Source organism: Botrytis sinoallii (assembly GCF_014898435.1).
Source record: "Botrytis sinoallii strain Bc 23 chromosome Unknown BSIN_040, whole genome shotgun sequence".
NCBI classification, from domain to species: domain Eukaryota; kingdom Fungi; phylum Ascomycota; class Leotiomycetes; order Helotiales; family Sclerotiniaceae; genus Botrytis; species Botrytis sinoallii.
Window position 1 is genome coordinate 105,151 of NW_024066067.1, and position 17,415 is coordinate 122,565.

A 17,415-nucleotide genomic window follows, 5' to 3' on the forward strand; every position below is an offset into this window, starting at 1 on the left:
AGATTGCTCGACCTTGAAACCTATTTAGAGCATATTGAGTCCTGGAGAAATAGGGGCTCAAGAACATTGTCAAACTTATACCAAGATGCGATCAAAGATATTAGGAGTCTCAGGTACCGAAATCTCTGGATTGATTCGATGTGCGTATCGCTCAAGATAACTCTCTAGACTGGCATTGAGACTGGCGTCGAGACCTCTCAATGATGGCGGTTATCAGGGTGCTCGTGAACTCGAATCTGGTTGTCGACTTCATGGATCAAGTCAACAAGATTAACATAGGGCAGAGACGTTTTTGAAAACCCCATTATATCACCTCATGTGCTCTATTTCTCCACCTATCACACTTATTCCGAGGGGAGTTCGGGTTTCGAATGAGATAATAGTGCAGGGCTTGATGGTACACTTTTCATTTCTCCATGTCCGATTCGACGTTCAGGAACGAGTCGATTTCGGATATATCTATGTGCTTGATGAACAATACAACAAATGCACTTTGAACGTTCGGGACAGACCCCAAGATCTCAATTATGTCTGTTGGTGTCAATTCATTCGTCTTCAAATTGTTTATCTTCGGAGAAGGGGTGTCATCATCTGATCCAAAAACAATCAATGAATGACTGGATTATTTTAGATTTATGCAGGATTTTCTCAGTTGCAACACGCTCTTTGCGTTTGCCATTTCTTCGCTACCTATCACTTGCCTAGTAACTCATTTAACTGCCGCCCAATGTAGCAGAACGACCCTATTCTACCCACAAATTTTCAACAGCCTTTTGACAGGTCTTTTTCCTCAATTTTCCAATTTTGGCATGTTTCAGCTTCATCAGTTAGTTTAATTCTAACGATTTGGAGGAGGAAAATCATGAACAGACATTCCATAGACACTGGATTGTTCATGTTTCTCTCCCCCGAAAACCAGTCCAAGATTTTCAGCTTACCATTTCAGCCACTCTTCCTATAGACTAACACTTAACCCACATAGATAGTATCGATTAATACTTAATATCTCATCAATCACTATCTAGCTCGAGTTTTGTCTGATCCAACTCTCACCCGGAGTGACATAAATTCTCCCAGAAATGAATTGTTAAAATGGTAGAGAGACCTCCAACGGGATGATAAAGTTAATAGTCACAATACAGGAACATCAACACAGCTAAAGCCAGCACCAGTTTAATGTAAGACTAACTTAACGCCGTATATCACTTCATCATGTCTCCACATCTATCTACCCAGATGTACGTCTGGTCAAATTAAGCGGGGTAAATTCTCGTGGAATTGTGTCATATAGTTTAACTGGAAAATGAAAGATAAATATCCACAAACGCATTTTGCTGGGATTCGAAGAAAATAATTCATTATCATTAATATTACCAATCTATTCGTCAACTATTTACAGCCGATTTTGGTTCTATATACAGTCTCTCCAGGCGTCTACTTTAGACTGGGCAACGTCTACCGTTGGTGTTCCAGTTATATGGAATAGGATCAGTGGTCTGGATTTCCCAATCGACGGATCCGACAGCAGTGAGAGCAAAGAATACGCCATTGGGGTCATATTTTTGCTTCATCGCATAAAGTCTATCATAGTTGGCACCGTAGAATGCTTGCGTTTGATTGGGCTCGATGAGGTCACCTTCTGACATATAGGAGCCAGAATTAGGAGCAATGGCACGGAAAGTGTCCATGAAGGCTGTAACGGCCTTTACAACGACCTCGATCTCGGCCCAGGAGCTAGTAGCCTCCCATTCACCACCGACGATAGTGTGCATGATGGTTTCACGCCACGCAGGAAGAACAGCGGAATCAGTGGGTGGTTCGACAGCAATACCGGTGCCGGAGATATGGAAGCCGGCGATGAAGAAACCTTGCTCGATGGCAGATTTGTGAGCGGCAAAGGTTTGATTGCGGAGGTCATCGTCCTCGAATACAGAGCGAGGCATAAGGCGAGAAGCGGTTTTGACAATGTCAGTTCCGACATATTCTTCCGGAAAAGAAACAACCCAGGCATCGTGACTTGGGATGATTGTCAGTATGCTTGAATTATGATGGTGAATAAGACAAAAAAGCTAGGAATGACTTACAAGTTGTCAGCGTGGTTGTACCAAGGGGTATATGTGATATTGTTGCTGTCAAGAACATCGAACCAAGGCTTGAGAAGTGCTTGGGTCTCAGCAATTGTCATGTTTGGTGCGACGAAAGATTCCATACGGAAATAATAAGCATCACTGCCACCAACATCGGTTCCGATTTCGAAGGCGCTAGCTCCAAGGTAATAATACCCATAGGTACCAGCATCGACGAAGGTCTCAGCATTGTCAATATAAGCTTGAACACCTGCCCAGAAGGAGTCGTTACCGGGAGTATCTGCGACAGTGAAGTTGAAGGTAACTGTGGTGGTTTCGAGTTTGGGGAGAAGTTTGACGGTGAGAGATGTGACAACACCAATAGTGCTACCGCCACCACCTCGAAGCATCCAGAAGACATCGGAGTTGGTTTTGGAATCGCAAGTGATAAATTTACCGTTGGCAAGGACAACTTCCATGGCCAAGACTTGATCAGATCCCATGCCGTACATACTGCTCAAAGGCGAGTGACCACCACCGGCAACATACCCACCACCCATTCCTACAGCGACAGCTTCACCACCAACTACAGTACCTCCTAAGCTCTTGGCATATTCGTAGGCTTCATGAACCAGGATACCGGAACCAACCTTGATAGCAGGTCCGGAGTAACCATTTGCAGCTTTAAAGTTTGGCAAGTAGGCTTTATCTTTGAGATAATGAGTCCAGACGGTGAGGGCACCCTTGCCAGATGCTTTACCGTTGAAATCGTGACCAGTATTCTTGATCACAATGGAAAGGTCAAGGTTTCTTGCGAAATTAACAGCGAGTTGAATCTGTGCCACGTTTGTGACGTTGACAACGTAACTGGGGTAACCACCCTGCTCACAGGTGTCTGTATAGTTAAATCCAGGAGGCATACAAGTACGACCCTGGTAGAGAGGCAATTGAATTGAAGTTGGATCAGCCTCGCTGTGTCGAAGTTAGTATCCAATAATATTTCCGATTGGGTGATCCTTACTGCAATTCTGAAAAGTACCAGCCAGCTGTGACAGACGCACATTTGGCTGCATCATATTCAGGCCATTCCGGATAACAGACAGCGGCCAAAGGAGTGGACTTGATCAAAGCACCGCCAAGGAGGATGTCAAAAATATCCCAAATTAAAGTAATGGGCCACAACGCATCACCAGGAAGAAGTTTGCATGCTCGAGCCGATCTTTTCGAAGCGGTGGAATCAGAGTCGAAAGAGAAAAGAGATGAAATGGATTCATTGTTGATGGCAGCAGCAACGTTATCAAGAACGCCATCAGTCAATTGAACCACTTCATTGCTAAAAAGAGCTGGTGTGGCGGTTGAAACAACAGTGGTTGTGGCAGGGCTCAAGGTTGAGGTTACAGTGCTTTGTGCTGAAACGGCACCCAAGACAGCTGCTGCTGCCGCTAAAGACGGTGAAGTCTTCATGACTGCAATCTATCAGTAACAGTCGCGAAACATAGCGGGAAGATGTCAAGGGTTTAAGAGAGAACTACCTGATATGCAAGAGTAACTTCCTTCTCTAGATGTGTAAACTTGACAGGACTTGGAAGGTCAAAAGAGGCGTGGACTGAAATGAATGGGCTTGGGGGCCAACTATTTAATAGAAATTGTCTCTTGAGAGAAGTCTAGGTATCTGGATCTCGGCGTGGCTGAGAAGAATGTTTTCTCAAAAGGGAAGAAATAGTGGAGATCTTCTGGAGAAAGCTTTCCCATTCTGGTTGCGAGTCTATGTCAGGAACAGTTTTGACAAAGCTTCAGCACATGAATTAACATATCAGGGTCTATGATTGATTCATGTTAGATTGAAATCTCGCCGTGTTTGAATTTCGGACAACTCGGCATCAAACATATCCTTAGAATATTTTGACAGAATGTGGATTTGCTGGGGGATGGCCAGTAGTACATTCGGCGTAAACACCTGAAAAGAAAGGGTGCCCACTTTGAGCCCTGATCTACCCGGTCGTTGCATAAGAGAACTAGAGGCTAATTGAGATCGAAGATATGGGCCGTGTGGATATTCGATAACAAAATCTAATAATTATTAATATGGGAACTATCATATCATTGGATACTCATTGATTCCTCTAGGGACGACCAATGAACGACGTAAATTGTGTATTAAAGTCGAAGTTTTAAGATTGACAACAAATGACAACAAATGGGTTCTTCGACTCAAATGAGGCATTCTAAACTGAAATATTTCTCTAGACTTGCTGAAATTTGACAATTGAGTGATATTTTAGGATACCTACTCAGACGGAAGAGACTATGCGACTGTACGAGTGTATTTGCATGTGTGGGTTATTTCATCTAACGGCTCGCCTATGAGCTTAAGATTCCAGTGTTGTGGTCAAGATCTGTTAGATTCATTCCCCACCTGCAGAGAGTCAGCCGTAAATACCAGCAGAAATGAATCAAATTTTGAGAACCGTACTCCACGAAGCTGCAGAAGTATAGCGGAGCATAGATAGTTCACGAATCAAAAAATCGAAACGAGGGTTCCGCTTGAATCGTTCGTAAGCCCAGAATCGCCACGTTTTCTTCTCCTTTCGTTTGTACATCCATGTCCATCGCTTGCAGTCTCGAATTTCGAACCTTGAAGATTCTGCTCTTGTACTGTAGTACAAGGTAAGATCTTACGATAACAAACCTATCCAGGTAATATTTAACATATAATGATACCATTTACTATGAAAGACTGTACTCTTTAAGGGTTCTCACATGCAGCACTCCATTCCGTTAGGGCATCAGGTCTTTCAATGATCAATGCCCATCTATCGCTTGAGTCAAGCTTGTAAATTACTGAAATTATTGGACTTCGTATATCAGCGGCCGCGTTTCCTAAGGTAAGTAATATAAAACCCACCAAAAACCGACAATACTTTTCTCCATATTTAGGAGTTTTAGCCAATCATATTGTTATACTGGTTGAAAATTTATATGATGAACTTTAGGTAATAAAAGTATTGTAAAAATTATGTTTTATTCAAAATTATTTACTTTTTTATCGAAATTAATGATTTCGATTGGATTTTAAATTCGAATTCTTATTCTAAATCTATTTAGAATTTATAGAAAGCCTCAAATACTTTGAATATTATAAAGTTATTATAATTAATGAAAAGCAAATAAAAGCTTTCAATATTGAATTTTGAGAGGGAATAGTTTAATATCTATTTAAATCGCTTAAAGTAGTAATAGAATCTATAAAAACAATAAGATTTTAGTAAAAGTGAGGTTTACATTACTTACTCTTTCAATCTCTATACATAATCCTGAGTAAGTAATCCGCATGAACTCTCGAGTAGGGTTGGGAAAATTATATAATTTAGAGAATAATTATATAATTCTATATTATCACGTCTTTTGAGCGATATAAAATATTATACTAAGGTTATACACATGTTTTTCTAGTCAATTAAATCCTCAGGATGAATAAAAGTGGGGTGAATTCGAAGGCATTTCCCAATGAGTGATTAAAAGAGCTATTATGGATTTAAAAGATATTTATATTATATGATGTAAATCATGTGATTTCAGTTATTTTAGAATAATCTAATCAAAATCCGATCGAATTTCGATTTCAAATATGATGTATAGGGAAAATCGATATATATTTTGCTTGACTAATATTATATATTATAATTTGTTGACGAATACGTTCAAATAATTTGATATGTTTTTCCCAACCCTACTCTCGAGGGAGTACCTAGGCACAGCTAATAGTGATAAGTATCTCGGGTTATCCACTCTGATCTTTATCGACTGATATTTTGTGGTGTGCGGATGTTAAATACCAGGGTCTTCGGTGCGTTTCATGGAAATTCCCAGTAGAAGACCCCTAGACAATCAAAGAATTTCCAGCCTAGAGAAAATCAATGAGGGTTAGGGTTAAAACTTTGAAAAGTAATAAGTAGTATTTTGCTATCTCGAGGCTCGGAGGCTATATAGCGGGAAGCCCCATTTACGAAGTTAAACCCCAGCTGATCATCAGATGAAGGTAAAGTTTTGTTAATGAGAATATACGAAGTGCGAAGCACCAATTATATGATACACATGCTTTTGCATGATTGGTTTAAAGTCCTTACTGTTAAATATCTAGACTTGTAGTAAGTCTACTTTGCGTTTATCAGATCGAATCAGCTACTTGTACTTGCCAAGACGTTACGCAGATCCTGGAATTGATCAAAAATTCAATCTCCAAGTCTGTATAGCTAAGCCCTTTCGATCAATTTAGAGTAGAACTAGGACCAGAATCAGCTACATAAGTAGAATACCTTGACCGGCCGCACTCGCTGCATTGACATCAATGCCAATTTTATGGCATTGAACTCGGTACCGTAACGTTACTCCCTACAAACTTCAGAAACCATGGCATCAGCATTTAAAAAGAAAAGAGACGTAAAACCCCGCCTTTCATCGACGCCGTTACGCTACATATGTTGTGGCTTTTTATTCCTCCTTAGTTGGTACCGGCAATTAAGGTGATACCTTTTCATACCAACAGAATCTGTATTTCACACTGCATGTGTGTGTGCAGTGTTACAGTCGGCAGATATTGAACGGAAGTAAAAGAATGCAGGAGGAAAGGGGGTTGCAGATTCTGAATTTAATCACCATGTTGAACACCTTGTATATTTCGGACTTGCACCGATTGCCACTGGCTGCTTCCTCGGTCCCGTCTCTAACCTTCCTCACCCCCTCACCCTCTAGGCACTCGCCCACCCCATCTTTGCCCTTTGTCACACAATCACAAATTTCAAGTTCAAATCCGCGACGCAATCAAAAGGTGCAGCACTCCACAAGAATTTCTTCCGTGTTCCATACCCCTGGCTTTACCGGGGCGGGAATTGCCTTTCTTTACCCGAGTTTCTGGGTACGGATGTAAAGAACACAAATCTGGCCTAGTCATGATGCTCGGGTGCGACGAAGCTCGAAAAGATCCATACTACTGCTGTCGCACATACAGTATCGCTGCCCCTTCAGGGAAAAGTAGTATTCATACAGATAAATCAGGCCAATCAGACCTTCCAGAGCATAGACAACATACCGATCCGTTTTATTTCTCATAAAATTTGACTCGATGTTTGTCAAAACCCTGGTGAAGTTGAAAACTCAATACCTCGTTTTAACTTTGTCGCTTTTTTTCGACCTTTCCTTTTAAATCCCCTTGACTGGGTTTTTTGTCGTATTGAACTTTTCAATCCTTGGATTGCCATGTGGTGATGGACCCTCGGTTGCATTGATTTGCACCTGCTAATTGACTTTATCATAATATAATGGCCTGTTCGTCGCGCGTCGTGTATGGTCCCATTTTTTGATGATCACTTTTCGTTCCTCTTCTAAATCGTTCAGTGAGGGTGGTCCATTGTCGTTTGCATTCCACTTCCTTGTACATGAGCCCCAGGGTGGAATTGTGACTGGTTCACCGACCACAACATGGCTACCAGTGCTGCTGCTGTTGCGGATCTTCCTCACGATAATCGTCAAGCTCAGGCATTTGCGATCACTTTTGTTTTTCCGGCCATTGCGACAGTTGCCCTCTTTTTACGATTGTACAGTAGATCCTTGACTAGATCTTTTGCTGCAGGTATGTGATTGCTATCAGTTATGCTCATTTTTTCTGAGAATCAATATTTTGAAATTTGAATACAAACCGTCACTAACCAGTTGCAGATGATTGGGTAATTTGCTTTGCTATGGTGAGTTTTGTTCACAATTCGCAGGCCATAGAAGTGCCATTCTGCAAGAAACTTTCATGAAAATGAATGGATATGCAGTTGAGCTCTTGATCGACCTTGCGATCTGGGCAGGCTCTTATGCTGGGGGGACGATTAACAGCAAGATCTTCCACTGAACTTCTCCCTTTCTAGATCGTTTACTGGGCGGAGACATATACTTCATACAAAGGTAAAGCACTTCCTTCGCCGACCTCACCATCGGAACCATCCTAATAGCCAGTAGTGATAAAATACAATTATGTTGGCATACACATATGGGATCTCCCAGCCGATTGGGACTCCGTGCCCGGTGCAAAATATGGCTATGCGGTTAGTTTCTGGTGTGAATATCTCTCATTGCTTATTACTGATTATTCCAGACCGAACTCATCTACAATCCCATCTTGGCTCTCGTGAAAACCTCCATCCTTCTCTTCCTACTTCGCCTCACGGGCCAAAAATCTAATGTCAGACTAACGATTATTGGTCTTTTGATTTTCAATGGCGTCATGATGGTTGTCACATTCCTTCTCACTGCTTTCCATTGTGTTCCCATTGCCGCAAACTGGTACCCTGCCCTGTACCCTGATGCCGTCTGCATGAACTTTGCGAACTTTGTTACCGGGACAGCAAGTGTCAGTGTTTTGACTGACATGCTGGCTTTGTTAATGCCAACATGGATTGTCTACAATCTACAAATCTCACGGAGGCAAAAGTTGATGCTTGTTGCTATATTGTCATTTGGTCTTATGTGAGTAACCGTCCATTTCTCACCATTACTCTTGGCAAGCCGTCCTTTTCTAACATGCTACCACAGAACCGTTATTATTGGTATTATTCGGATCATCCTTCTCGATTCGTTCGATCGCAAACCTCCAGCAGATATCACGTATTCTCTTCTTTTCTGTATTACAACAATCGAAGTCGGCTTATCATTTGTTTGCGCGTGTGCGCCCGCACTTAAACCCATCTTTGTGCGCACTATCCCCAAAATTTTTGGAGAAAGTGATCGTTCGCGGAGTCAAAAAAAGTCTACCGAAGGATATGGACAGGGAAGAACAGGCCGCCGCCCAGAAGGCTATGAAATGAGTAGGAGAACGGCGCATCACACTACAGAGATTGGGGCCGGCGATATAGACGGAGACTATGATAAAATGAGTGATGTCACTGATGTGGAGAGTGATCACGGAAAGGGGGATGGATTGCGCAAAGGTCAGATGGGAATCGCAGTGAGGACGGAAACCGAGGTGAAGTGGCATGATAGTATGTCTGTGAATAATGGAAAGCCAGTCAGAAAAAGCGGTAGCAGTACCGAAAGTCTTGTATGAATGATTGATGGGTTATAGTTGTTTCATGTAGGATTTGCTTCTTCATTTGTCATTTTGTTCGTCATATACCCCGTGTTTTCTAGGAATATTTGCTGCAATCTAGAAAATCAGTATCAATTTTATTACGAGATATGTGATTTGGATATCGAAGAACGTGTTACTCCTTATATCAGTCCTTCGAAGCTGCAAACAGATGGAACAAATCAAGTATCAAAGTGCAGCATCAAAATTAGTGTCCTCAATTGTTCACGAGGCGTTTTCAATATGGAAAGCCGTTTATTGCTCAAACGCGGGAAAGATTCTGTCATCTTCGTTCTTCCAAGCAAGCCTCCAGCAGAGATATCTTGGTAGTTATTTCAACCATTCTCTGCCAAGTTATAACCTCCATTAGATTCGACTCTCAAGAATGATGGGAATCATGTTCCCGTCGCTATTCATAGTTCCATATCTATTCATATCGCTCGATTATTCTCGCCCTCTCATTACAAGCATCGTAATACATGCAATTAAGTCCATAAAGGCCAATAGGGAAGTGGAAACCTGGATATAGGAGAGGGGCCGTCTTAACGGGCAGGAGACGAGTTGGATGAGAGCTATTTGGGGTTTAAGGGAGGGCAAATATATGATGGAAGGAGAGATAAGATACAAAGAACTTCCGTGGGTTTCGAGGCAGAATATATTGCCAGCGCTGCATTAATTTCCTTCCCTATACTTAAGGACCGTGAATTTTAGACACGATACAATACTCAGAGGCTCTATTCACTGAAATTTCCTCGAATCCTATTTGGAGAACAACAATTCGAGATAAGCACTCCACGAACGTGAATATTCGTACAATCATTCCCATTAAATCCGTCCCCAAAGTTAACCCCTTCATTTTCGGTTATAAGCCAAACTTCAGGAGCCTGGGCCAGAACCATATTATCTTAATATAGCTCTTTCTTATGCCAACAAGAATAGGTAAGGATTCTGGAGTACCTGTCTGACAAAAGACTCATCGGCCACCTAATCTCAACCTCTAAATGACTCTAGTTAGCACCACTTTGGATCTCATTAAATGAAATGGAACACTTCATGCCACCTTTATTCCCATCACCACTATCACTTCATTTCGGAACTTGAGCTTTAGATTTACATTATTACTCCGCCCCAGATAATTTCACCAACCCCCTCCCCATTCCAGAAACTTGGTCTATTTATTCATAAACCATGCTCTGAATCTAACCTTATTTTTCCATTTCGCATATTTCTACATTTGCCATGTCCGAATGTCTCGTGCTCATATCTTAATTATGACTGAACTATACCAAGCAATTTAATCCAAGTCAACAAATTCATATATTATGGTATCCATTCATTTCATTCTCTCCTCCTCCATCGACAACTACCTAATTGAAACTAGCTTTTCACTCCCTTGTTACTTTTCACCATTGATCATCACAATAACATTACCAACCAACATGCACCAATCATCTATGAATTACAAGCACAAAGCATCCATGTATCGTCATCGCTTTTCCCCATGAAACCCCGCTTTCAGCACATCGAACCACTGTTGATGGCGTAAGTTCCCCCGTCTACACACCAATCGATGATTTCAGCAAGATCAAACTCTGCTCCCTCCACTTAGTATCAAAACAAACAAGTTCCCCAACTCCTAGCTTAATGCCCAATTTATGCCTACAAATGCCACATACGGCAATGGGCTCTTGTAAAAAAAAATTGCCCTGCACTTGTTTTCATTTTCCAATTACAAGTTTCTTCTTCTTGCCTTCGTCCCGATCGCAAGATATTTCCCATTCTCCTCTCATCGTAGCCCCCCCAACCCAATCCTCCTTCTCAACTCCATAATTCTCTGTCTCCCAACGGGATCATCTCTATAGGCAGCCGCACCCAACTCGGCCAAAATCTGTCCAATTTGATCTTGCTGCACTTCGCCTCCAAAGACCCTCTTATTGTGTCTAATACAGTCCTCGTACCATTGCTCCGCTGAATACACAATGTGATTTGCGAGAACTATCCTATTTGCCCCAACGAATGGGTTGACCTCATTGTAAAACATTCCTTCTAAGATGTTGATTATTGTGTCAAAGTCGAAGGAAACACTGATAAACAAATCTGGGACCCAATTTGTCGGACCTGGATGGGCGTGTTCAGCTGCGTAAGTTTCAACGAGGGGGATGAGAATGCTAGGAGAGAAGACGATTTCGTATCCAGAAAGCTTTTGCGACATTTCACGGATAATGTTTACGATAGCTTCATAAGGACGTTCAGTTTGTGCTTGCGGGTCTTCTTCTACACGGGCCTGTATTGACTGTAGAAGTTGTTCCCACATAGTCCGGATATCAGCCTGGTTGTGATGATTGGCGGCTGCAAATATTTGGAGACAGATATCATAGTACTGGCCTTGGTCGGCATATTCATTGAAAAGCTAGAAGATGTTAGCAATGTGGAAGCACACGAGGACGGGGTGGGTGGCAACTTACGACAGAGAGCGGTTGAATGGCGCCGTCAAGATCTTGTACCACGGAATCTTTACGTGCTTGAGGAATTCTAGGATCGGCTCTCAAGCGTTGCAACAATTCATGTTGAATACTAGCGACGTCCAGCAATTCACCAGCCTCATGCAGCATGATTTGTCGCGCTTGTCTGTGGATGGCACCGCCTTGTGTTTGAGCATTTGCCTTGGCTCTACTTAAGTATTCGATTCTCCTTTGCAAGGAGATGGGAAGTTCACTCTTAGCCAAAGTGAGCTGTACACCAGCAGCGGAAGAGTAATCTTCTCGATGAACGTAGTACTTCCAAAGCAAGTCGGAATTCTCCGTGCTTTCGCTGGCAGTTCGCTCGAGATATTTAACAATGAACGGCGAGTCTGTAGCAATGATTCTCTCCGTCCAGCCTTGTTCAAGGTACCAATCAAATAGGTCGTATTGAAAGACCTCATCGTCAGATTCATCAACCACTTGATGTGCTTCTTCGCGCATTCTAGCTTGGGTGGTTTGTCTACCATCAACCATTTCCGGTGCGTTCCCAGTGTCGTTGTCGACAGCAGTTAAGATCTCCTTTACAATGTTATAACAGTCCTTGCGGAACTCGAAGAAACTTGCTCGATGGTCGTCGGCAGGCCTGCCATCATTAAGCCACGACAAAGCTTTGTTTCCACGATCAGATTCGTGAGCAACAAGTAGTGCCAGGCTGATTGCACCTGCGTAGAATTGATTGGCGGCAAATTGAGCACAAGCGCTGTACAAATTGTCATGAGATAAAACACCGGCGACTTCCTGAAATAATCGAACACTCTCATTGAGAAGTGCCCTTCCGTGATCAGATGAAGGTCCGACGCTGGTCGCTCGTTGCAACTGTTCTTGGGCCCTGAAAATAATGACATCGTCAGGACTACAGAAAGTACCACAGCGTCTTCTAAGAGCCTCGGCGACTGTATCAACATTCGAGCCTTGGGCAATATTACGATTCACAATCTCCTTTACCAACAATTTCGCCAAGTTCTTGCCATTGTCAGTAGAGAATAATAGTTCGAATGTCAGTTCTCGGAGTTGTTGCTTCGTTGTATCATCTAACGCAGCCCAAATATCATCGACTCGTTCCTCGAAAAACATTTGAACAAAAGATATTCCTTCCACAATGCTCGTGTTAAGGATTTGCAGTGAATGCAATGCTTGGTGTTCGCCCTGCAGAGCAAGATCCTCCTGTTGACTTGTGACACGATTAAGACCCTCGGGCCCAGACAGCCCCTCAATGAATGTCTTGTTGTCCTCCAAGAACTTCGACAATTTCATAAGTTCATCTTGAACAGCAGCTAGCTTCTTCTTATCAATTGTTGGTTTTATAGCAACCACCTCCTTGGTAATTTCCATTTTTATGACCGGAGATTTCCAAAGACCACGGACCAATCTAGCCATATAGAGAGCAAGCCCGTCGTGTCTCGAAGAAGGCCGCACGTTTTCAATTGCTTGGGCTGGTCCCTCGACAACCATATTCTGGTCCATAGATGCACGTCCCCCATGCTCAACGAATGCTCTCCTAGCAGCCTCAATTGTGTCTGGATCTGCTATCCTCCTCTCTCCAACTACCGAAGCATCGCCGCCCTGTCCACACGCTACGGCTAAAGCAGTCGCGGTCGTTTCCCCTCGACCATACTGTCGAATGAATTTCTTAATCTCTGTTTCTCCATCATCAAATCCACTTCGAATTGCAGAGGCAAATATGTCTACAAGTCGTCGGCGTCGAACGATATGAATACCAGAATTTGTCATAATTGCTATTTCCGGGGTTGGGAGATCATACTGAGTTGCGAGTTCATTTCCGAAGCCCAGGGGTTGATCTGAAGCAGCGAAAGGTTTTGTCACAAGACCAATAGCCTCAGCACGACTGCCCATCTCCAGCCAAAATGCCGATTCACAATATCGCAAACCTTGTTGAGCGGCCATGTCTCGTGCCTGCGCTGCTATCCGACCTGTATCTGGAGCCGACAGAAAAAGAGCATCACTCCCATCACGAGTCTCCTTGGAAACGAAACAGAAGAAGAAACCTGGAGGGTATCGAAGACCTTTGCGTGTATGTGCTAGTGCATCAGAGCTTGTCTCGATCGCTGGCTCGAGTCCAGGATAAGGTCTAGTTCCCGGCCGATCAATCCTGGGTGGAAATCTGATGTGTTGAACCTGCATACTTTGTGGAGCTCCCTGGCCAGTTTGAAAACCGTAAGCATAACCCCGAGTAGCACTCAGAAACAAGCGGCATCCTGATGTAGTAGTAGCCATAAGATGAAGCTTTAGTCCTTCTTTTGCAGATATAGGACTAATCGAAACGATCCGCATATGAGACGATAAGAGGGGCGATGCCGAAATCATGTGAGAGATATCTCTCAAAATATCTTGTCGCTTCTTGTCAATGACTTGTGTCAAAGTGGTAGCGCTATCCATGTGGAATGTTCGAATGGTGGATTCAGAGGAAAGAGTGTATAGCAATCGACGGGTGTCATCCACAACCATATCCACCACAACCTCAGTCGTCGCGCGACCCCAAGGTATGGGTACCAAGGATGTATATCCAGGACTTGTGTGATTGAGCTTTCCAGTCTTATTTGAAAACCATTTGTCTTCATTTTGATACGTAAGCTCGTAGACCTGGTTGGCTCCTCCCGCGAAAAATATGCGCCCCGTGTCTGTTGATCCTTCAATTACTGTGACATCGAGTCCTCTGATGGAAAGCGTCATGCCGGTTCTGTAAAGCTCCAAATTTCTATTCCCATGCTCATCAACTCCGTCTGCGACACCCAACAAAATAATATCTTGAGTGGTTGCGACCACCACAATGTGCGTGATGGCTTCAATGAAAACTCCTTTGCGCGGTATCACCAGTTTCACAGCCCTGATACCATTTGGTTGGTCCTCGAATCCTCGCAATGTTGGATTTGGGCTGGTATAGTCCCATAAGTATAATGCGTTGTCGATAGCTGCCCATGCATGATTTAACTCCGCAAAAAGCCCCATCGATGTCCCGAAAGAAGCATTATTGTATTGGTCGTAAATCGTATCTGGAATATCGTACATCCTCATCTTTTGAAAAGGAACCCAGGCGGGATCGGAGACAGGTGATGGAAGTTCATAGTCAGATGAGATGCCCTCTGCGAAACTGTTAGCTGTGTCTCCTATACAAATTCTAATGTAAACTCACGCTTGACATAGCTATCAAGATCAGGAAAGCTTGATTCTCTTTGCAGAACTTCGTTGATAGTTTTCGCAGCTCGTGAAATAGGTAATAAGGGTTGCGGTAAAATTTGAGGTTGATTTGGAGGAGGTATTGGGCCGTCTCGAGGTGGAGTTGGCTCACGTCCAGCATGCGGTTGCGGTGGTCGAAATAGAGGAGGTTGTGGTGGAGGAGGTTGATTGAATCTCGGAGGAGCAGGTGTCATGAAATATGTACCTGGTAAAGGTCTCTGTGGTGTTCCTGGAAGAGCCATTCTCTTTTTTTCTCCCTCTTTGGCTGGCAATCACCCAATCTTTAAAGAAATACTGTCGCGAGAAGGAATCTTGCAGAAGATGGAATTAGAGATTAGAAAAACTTCATGAAGAAAAAAGCGATTGAGCCGTGATGATATGACAATCTTCGAAGTTATGCGATGTAGGCAAATGATTGTAAAAATTCGAGATGGATCGAGGGCAAGGTTTATATTTGTATACCTGCAGCTGTATATTTTTTCTGTTTTAGAGCTACAACTCTCTCTCTCTAGATGAGTCTCGCGACGCGGTCGAAGCTTCCAGGATAAATATTTATTCGAGGCACGTGACGGGATGTAAAAAAACAATAGAGATTTGGTAGATTTAGATAGGGTTTTACCAATCTAGGTAATAAATTGAAAGATGATCAATAAATAAGAAGTACTCTAGTAGCTAGATATATAGGCAGGCAGGATAGAATAGCTAGCTATACGCCGTATTTATGAGAGTTTCATCTCAACGTAAGGACTTTCTTTTTTACAATTCAAGATTTAAGGAGATTATTCCATTACAATTAGCTGTATAGGTAACAATAAATATAAGCCTTTCTAATGCTCAAGTTATTCGAAATCTATCCCGGAATACATAGCGCTGAGCATAATGTCATATTGATATTGATTTTATACTCTTCTCATCTATCTCGAAAAAGCCAGAGAAGATTTAATCTATAGTTCCTTCTCATGAGTTCCTTCCTGTCACCATGAAGCCAATTCACCCAATTCCTAGCATAAGAAATCCAGCAATTTGTGCATTTCGTTCATCCCCCGCTCGCCTTCCACTCTTCTTTTCGCTCCTGAGCCTGACCAAGCTCTTTTGGTTTATTGAATCATGCCTTCTTAGCATCCCTTTCGGCTTTCTTCAAAGCTCTGGTTCTGATACTCTGGTGCATGCCTTTGTTTTGATCTACCACAAACGACCCTCCAACCCCTAAGGTATTCTCCAACCACCATTGCATTAACGCATGACCCCAAAATGGTGTACTTGTATAAGCCATCTTCTGAGCTCCTCCACTTCTACCAATCTTGGCCAGAGTAGTCTTGACAAATGTTCTTGGGTTAGGAATAAACATGCTGGTACGTCGAATCTTGCTCATTGCGGTCGTAACAAGGTAGCTCAGTACTAACTCGACGTCGACGCCTGTACCCTTAAGTTCGCCTCCGAGGGATGTAGACCATTGTTGTAAGAATGCCTTGCTCCCAGAGTATGTAGCCAGTAGAGGAGTCGGTAACCATCCACCAAATGAGCCCATAGTTAAGATCAACCCGCGTTTGCGTTGGACCATTCCAGGTGCTACAATTTGAGTAACTCGAAGTGTGCCTGTGCAGTTGATGGTAATGATATCTCTCATTTCCTCCTTTGGTGTCTGAATAAACGGCACTGGAATGCTGTGACTTTGTCCGACATTGTTGACCAAGATTCCTACATCAAGTCCATCAACAAGAGCCTTCAACTTTGCATAATCCTCATCCCTATTGGCAGCGAAATCCATGGCAAGAATCTTTGTCTGGATATTTGAACCGGCATATTTGGTTTGAATTTCGGAGGCAAGAGTTTGAAGTTTCGATTCAGTGCGGGAGACAAGGACAATATTGAATCCTTTCTGGGCAAGTTGAATTGCATATTCTTTGCCGAGACCATCAGAAGCACCAGTCACTACTGCCCAAGTTCCTTTCTTTCCGTAGGTTCGAAGCTATTGAGAATATGTTAGTCAACTCTACCAAACTGCAACTGCTGGCACTTCAAGTATCAAGGATCCTTACATTCTTTCCTGATAGGACGAAAAGACTCAATAAAAGCTGGATGTAGCTAATGACTTTGCCAGCGACAATGAAAGCTCCAATACCAGCAAGTCCAGTAAGGACAGCCTTTGGCAGAATAGTATCGAGAACCATTTTGTCAATTGTCAATGGATTGAAAGAAGAGGAAGACAATTCCGAGAAATGTTGAGACCACCAGGACTTAGAAATACTAGGTGATGACTTTGGACTAAGTTTTGGTGAGGAAATCCGCTAAATTTCATGAACGAAATGCCGGGCTGATAACACCGAGTAGCCTCGTAGCAATCTCACTATTGGAGATACTCGAGGCACTAACAATGTCTAACATGATTTGTTGCCAATAGTGCGGGACCACGCGAGCTTAGCTCCCAACCCGTCGACCCCTGTACAAGGCTGATCTTCGAACTTTAATTTTTGTTTACTTCGTTATGCTGACTGGACTGAACTCTTCTCAAAGGTTTGATTTA

At 42.9% G+C, this 17,415-nt stretch overlaps 4 protein-coding genes across 4 annotated transcripts; 1 reads left to right on the forward strand and 3 right to left on the reverse strand.

Annotated features, from left to right (window-relative positions):
- Positions 1 to 1,439: 1,439 nt before the first annotated feature.
- On the reverse strand, positions 1,440 to 3,530 carry EAF02_012100 (uncharacterized protein; the record flags this gene model as incomplete). The annotated part of the gene is made up of 3 exons (XM_038908148.1): positions 1,440 to 2,016; positions 2,085 to 3,038; positions 3,088 to 3,530. 3 exons carry the CDS (start codon positions 3,528 to 3,530, stop codon positions 1,440 to 1,442), a joined length of 1,974 nt encoding a protein of 657 aa, XP_038752049.1.
- Positions 3,531 to 7,544: 4,014 nt separating this feature from the next.
- Positions 7,545 to 9,153, forward strand: EAF02_012101 (uncharacterized protein; the record flags this gene model as incomplete). Its single annotated transcript, XM_038908149.1, has 6 exons — positions 7,545 to 7,695; positions 7,782 to 7,807; positions 7,979 to 8,015; positions 8,070 to 8,155; positions 8,206 to 8,576; positions 8,643 to 9,153. 6 exons carry the CDS (start codon positions 7,545 to 7,547, stop codon positions 9,151 to 9,153), a joined length of 1,182 nt encoding a protein of 393 aa, XP_038752050.1.
- Positions 9,154 to 10,960: 1,807 nt separating this feature from the next.
- On the reverse strand, positions 10,961 to 15,133 carry EAF02_012102 (uncharacterized protein; the record flags this gene model as incomplete). The annotated part of the gene is made up of 3 exons (XM_038908150.1): positions 10,961 to 11,584; positions 11,640 to 14,797; positions 14,848 to 15,133. 3 exons carry the CDS (start codon positions 15,131 to 15,133, stop codon positions 10,961 to 10,963), a joined length of 4,068 nt encoding a protein of 1,355 aa, XP_038752051.1.
- Positions 15,134 to 15,996: 863 nt separating this feature from the next.
- Positions 15,997 to 17,062, reverse strand: EAF02_012103 (uncharacterized protein; the record flags this gene model as incomplete). Its single annotated transcript, XM_038908151.1, has 2 exons — positions 15,997 to 16,860; positions 16,931 to 17,062. The coding sequence occupies 2 exons, from the start codon at positions 17,060 to 17,062 to the stop codon at positions 15,997 to 15,999; spliced, it is 996 nt and encodes a 331-aa protein (XP_038752052.1).
- Between the last annotated feature and the right edge of the window lie 353 nt (positions 17,063 to 17,415).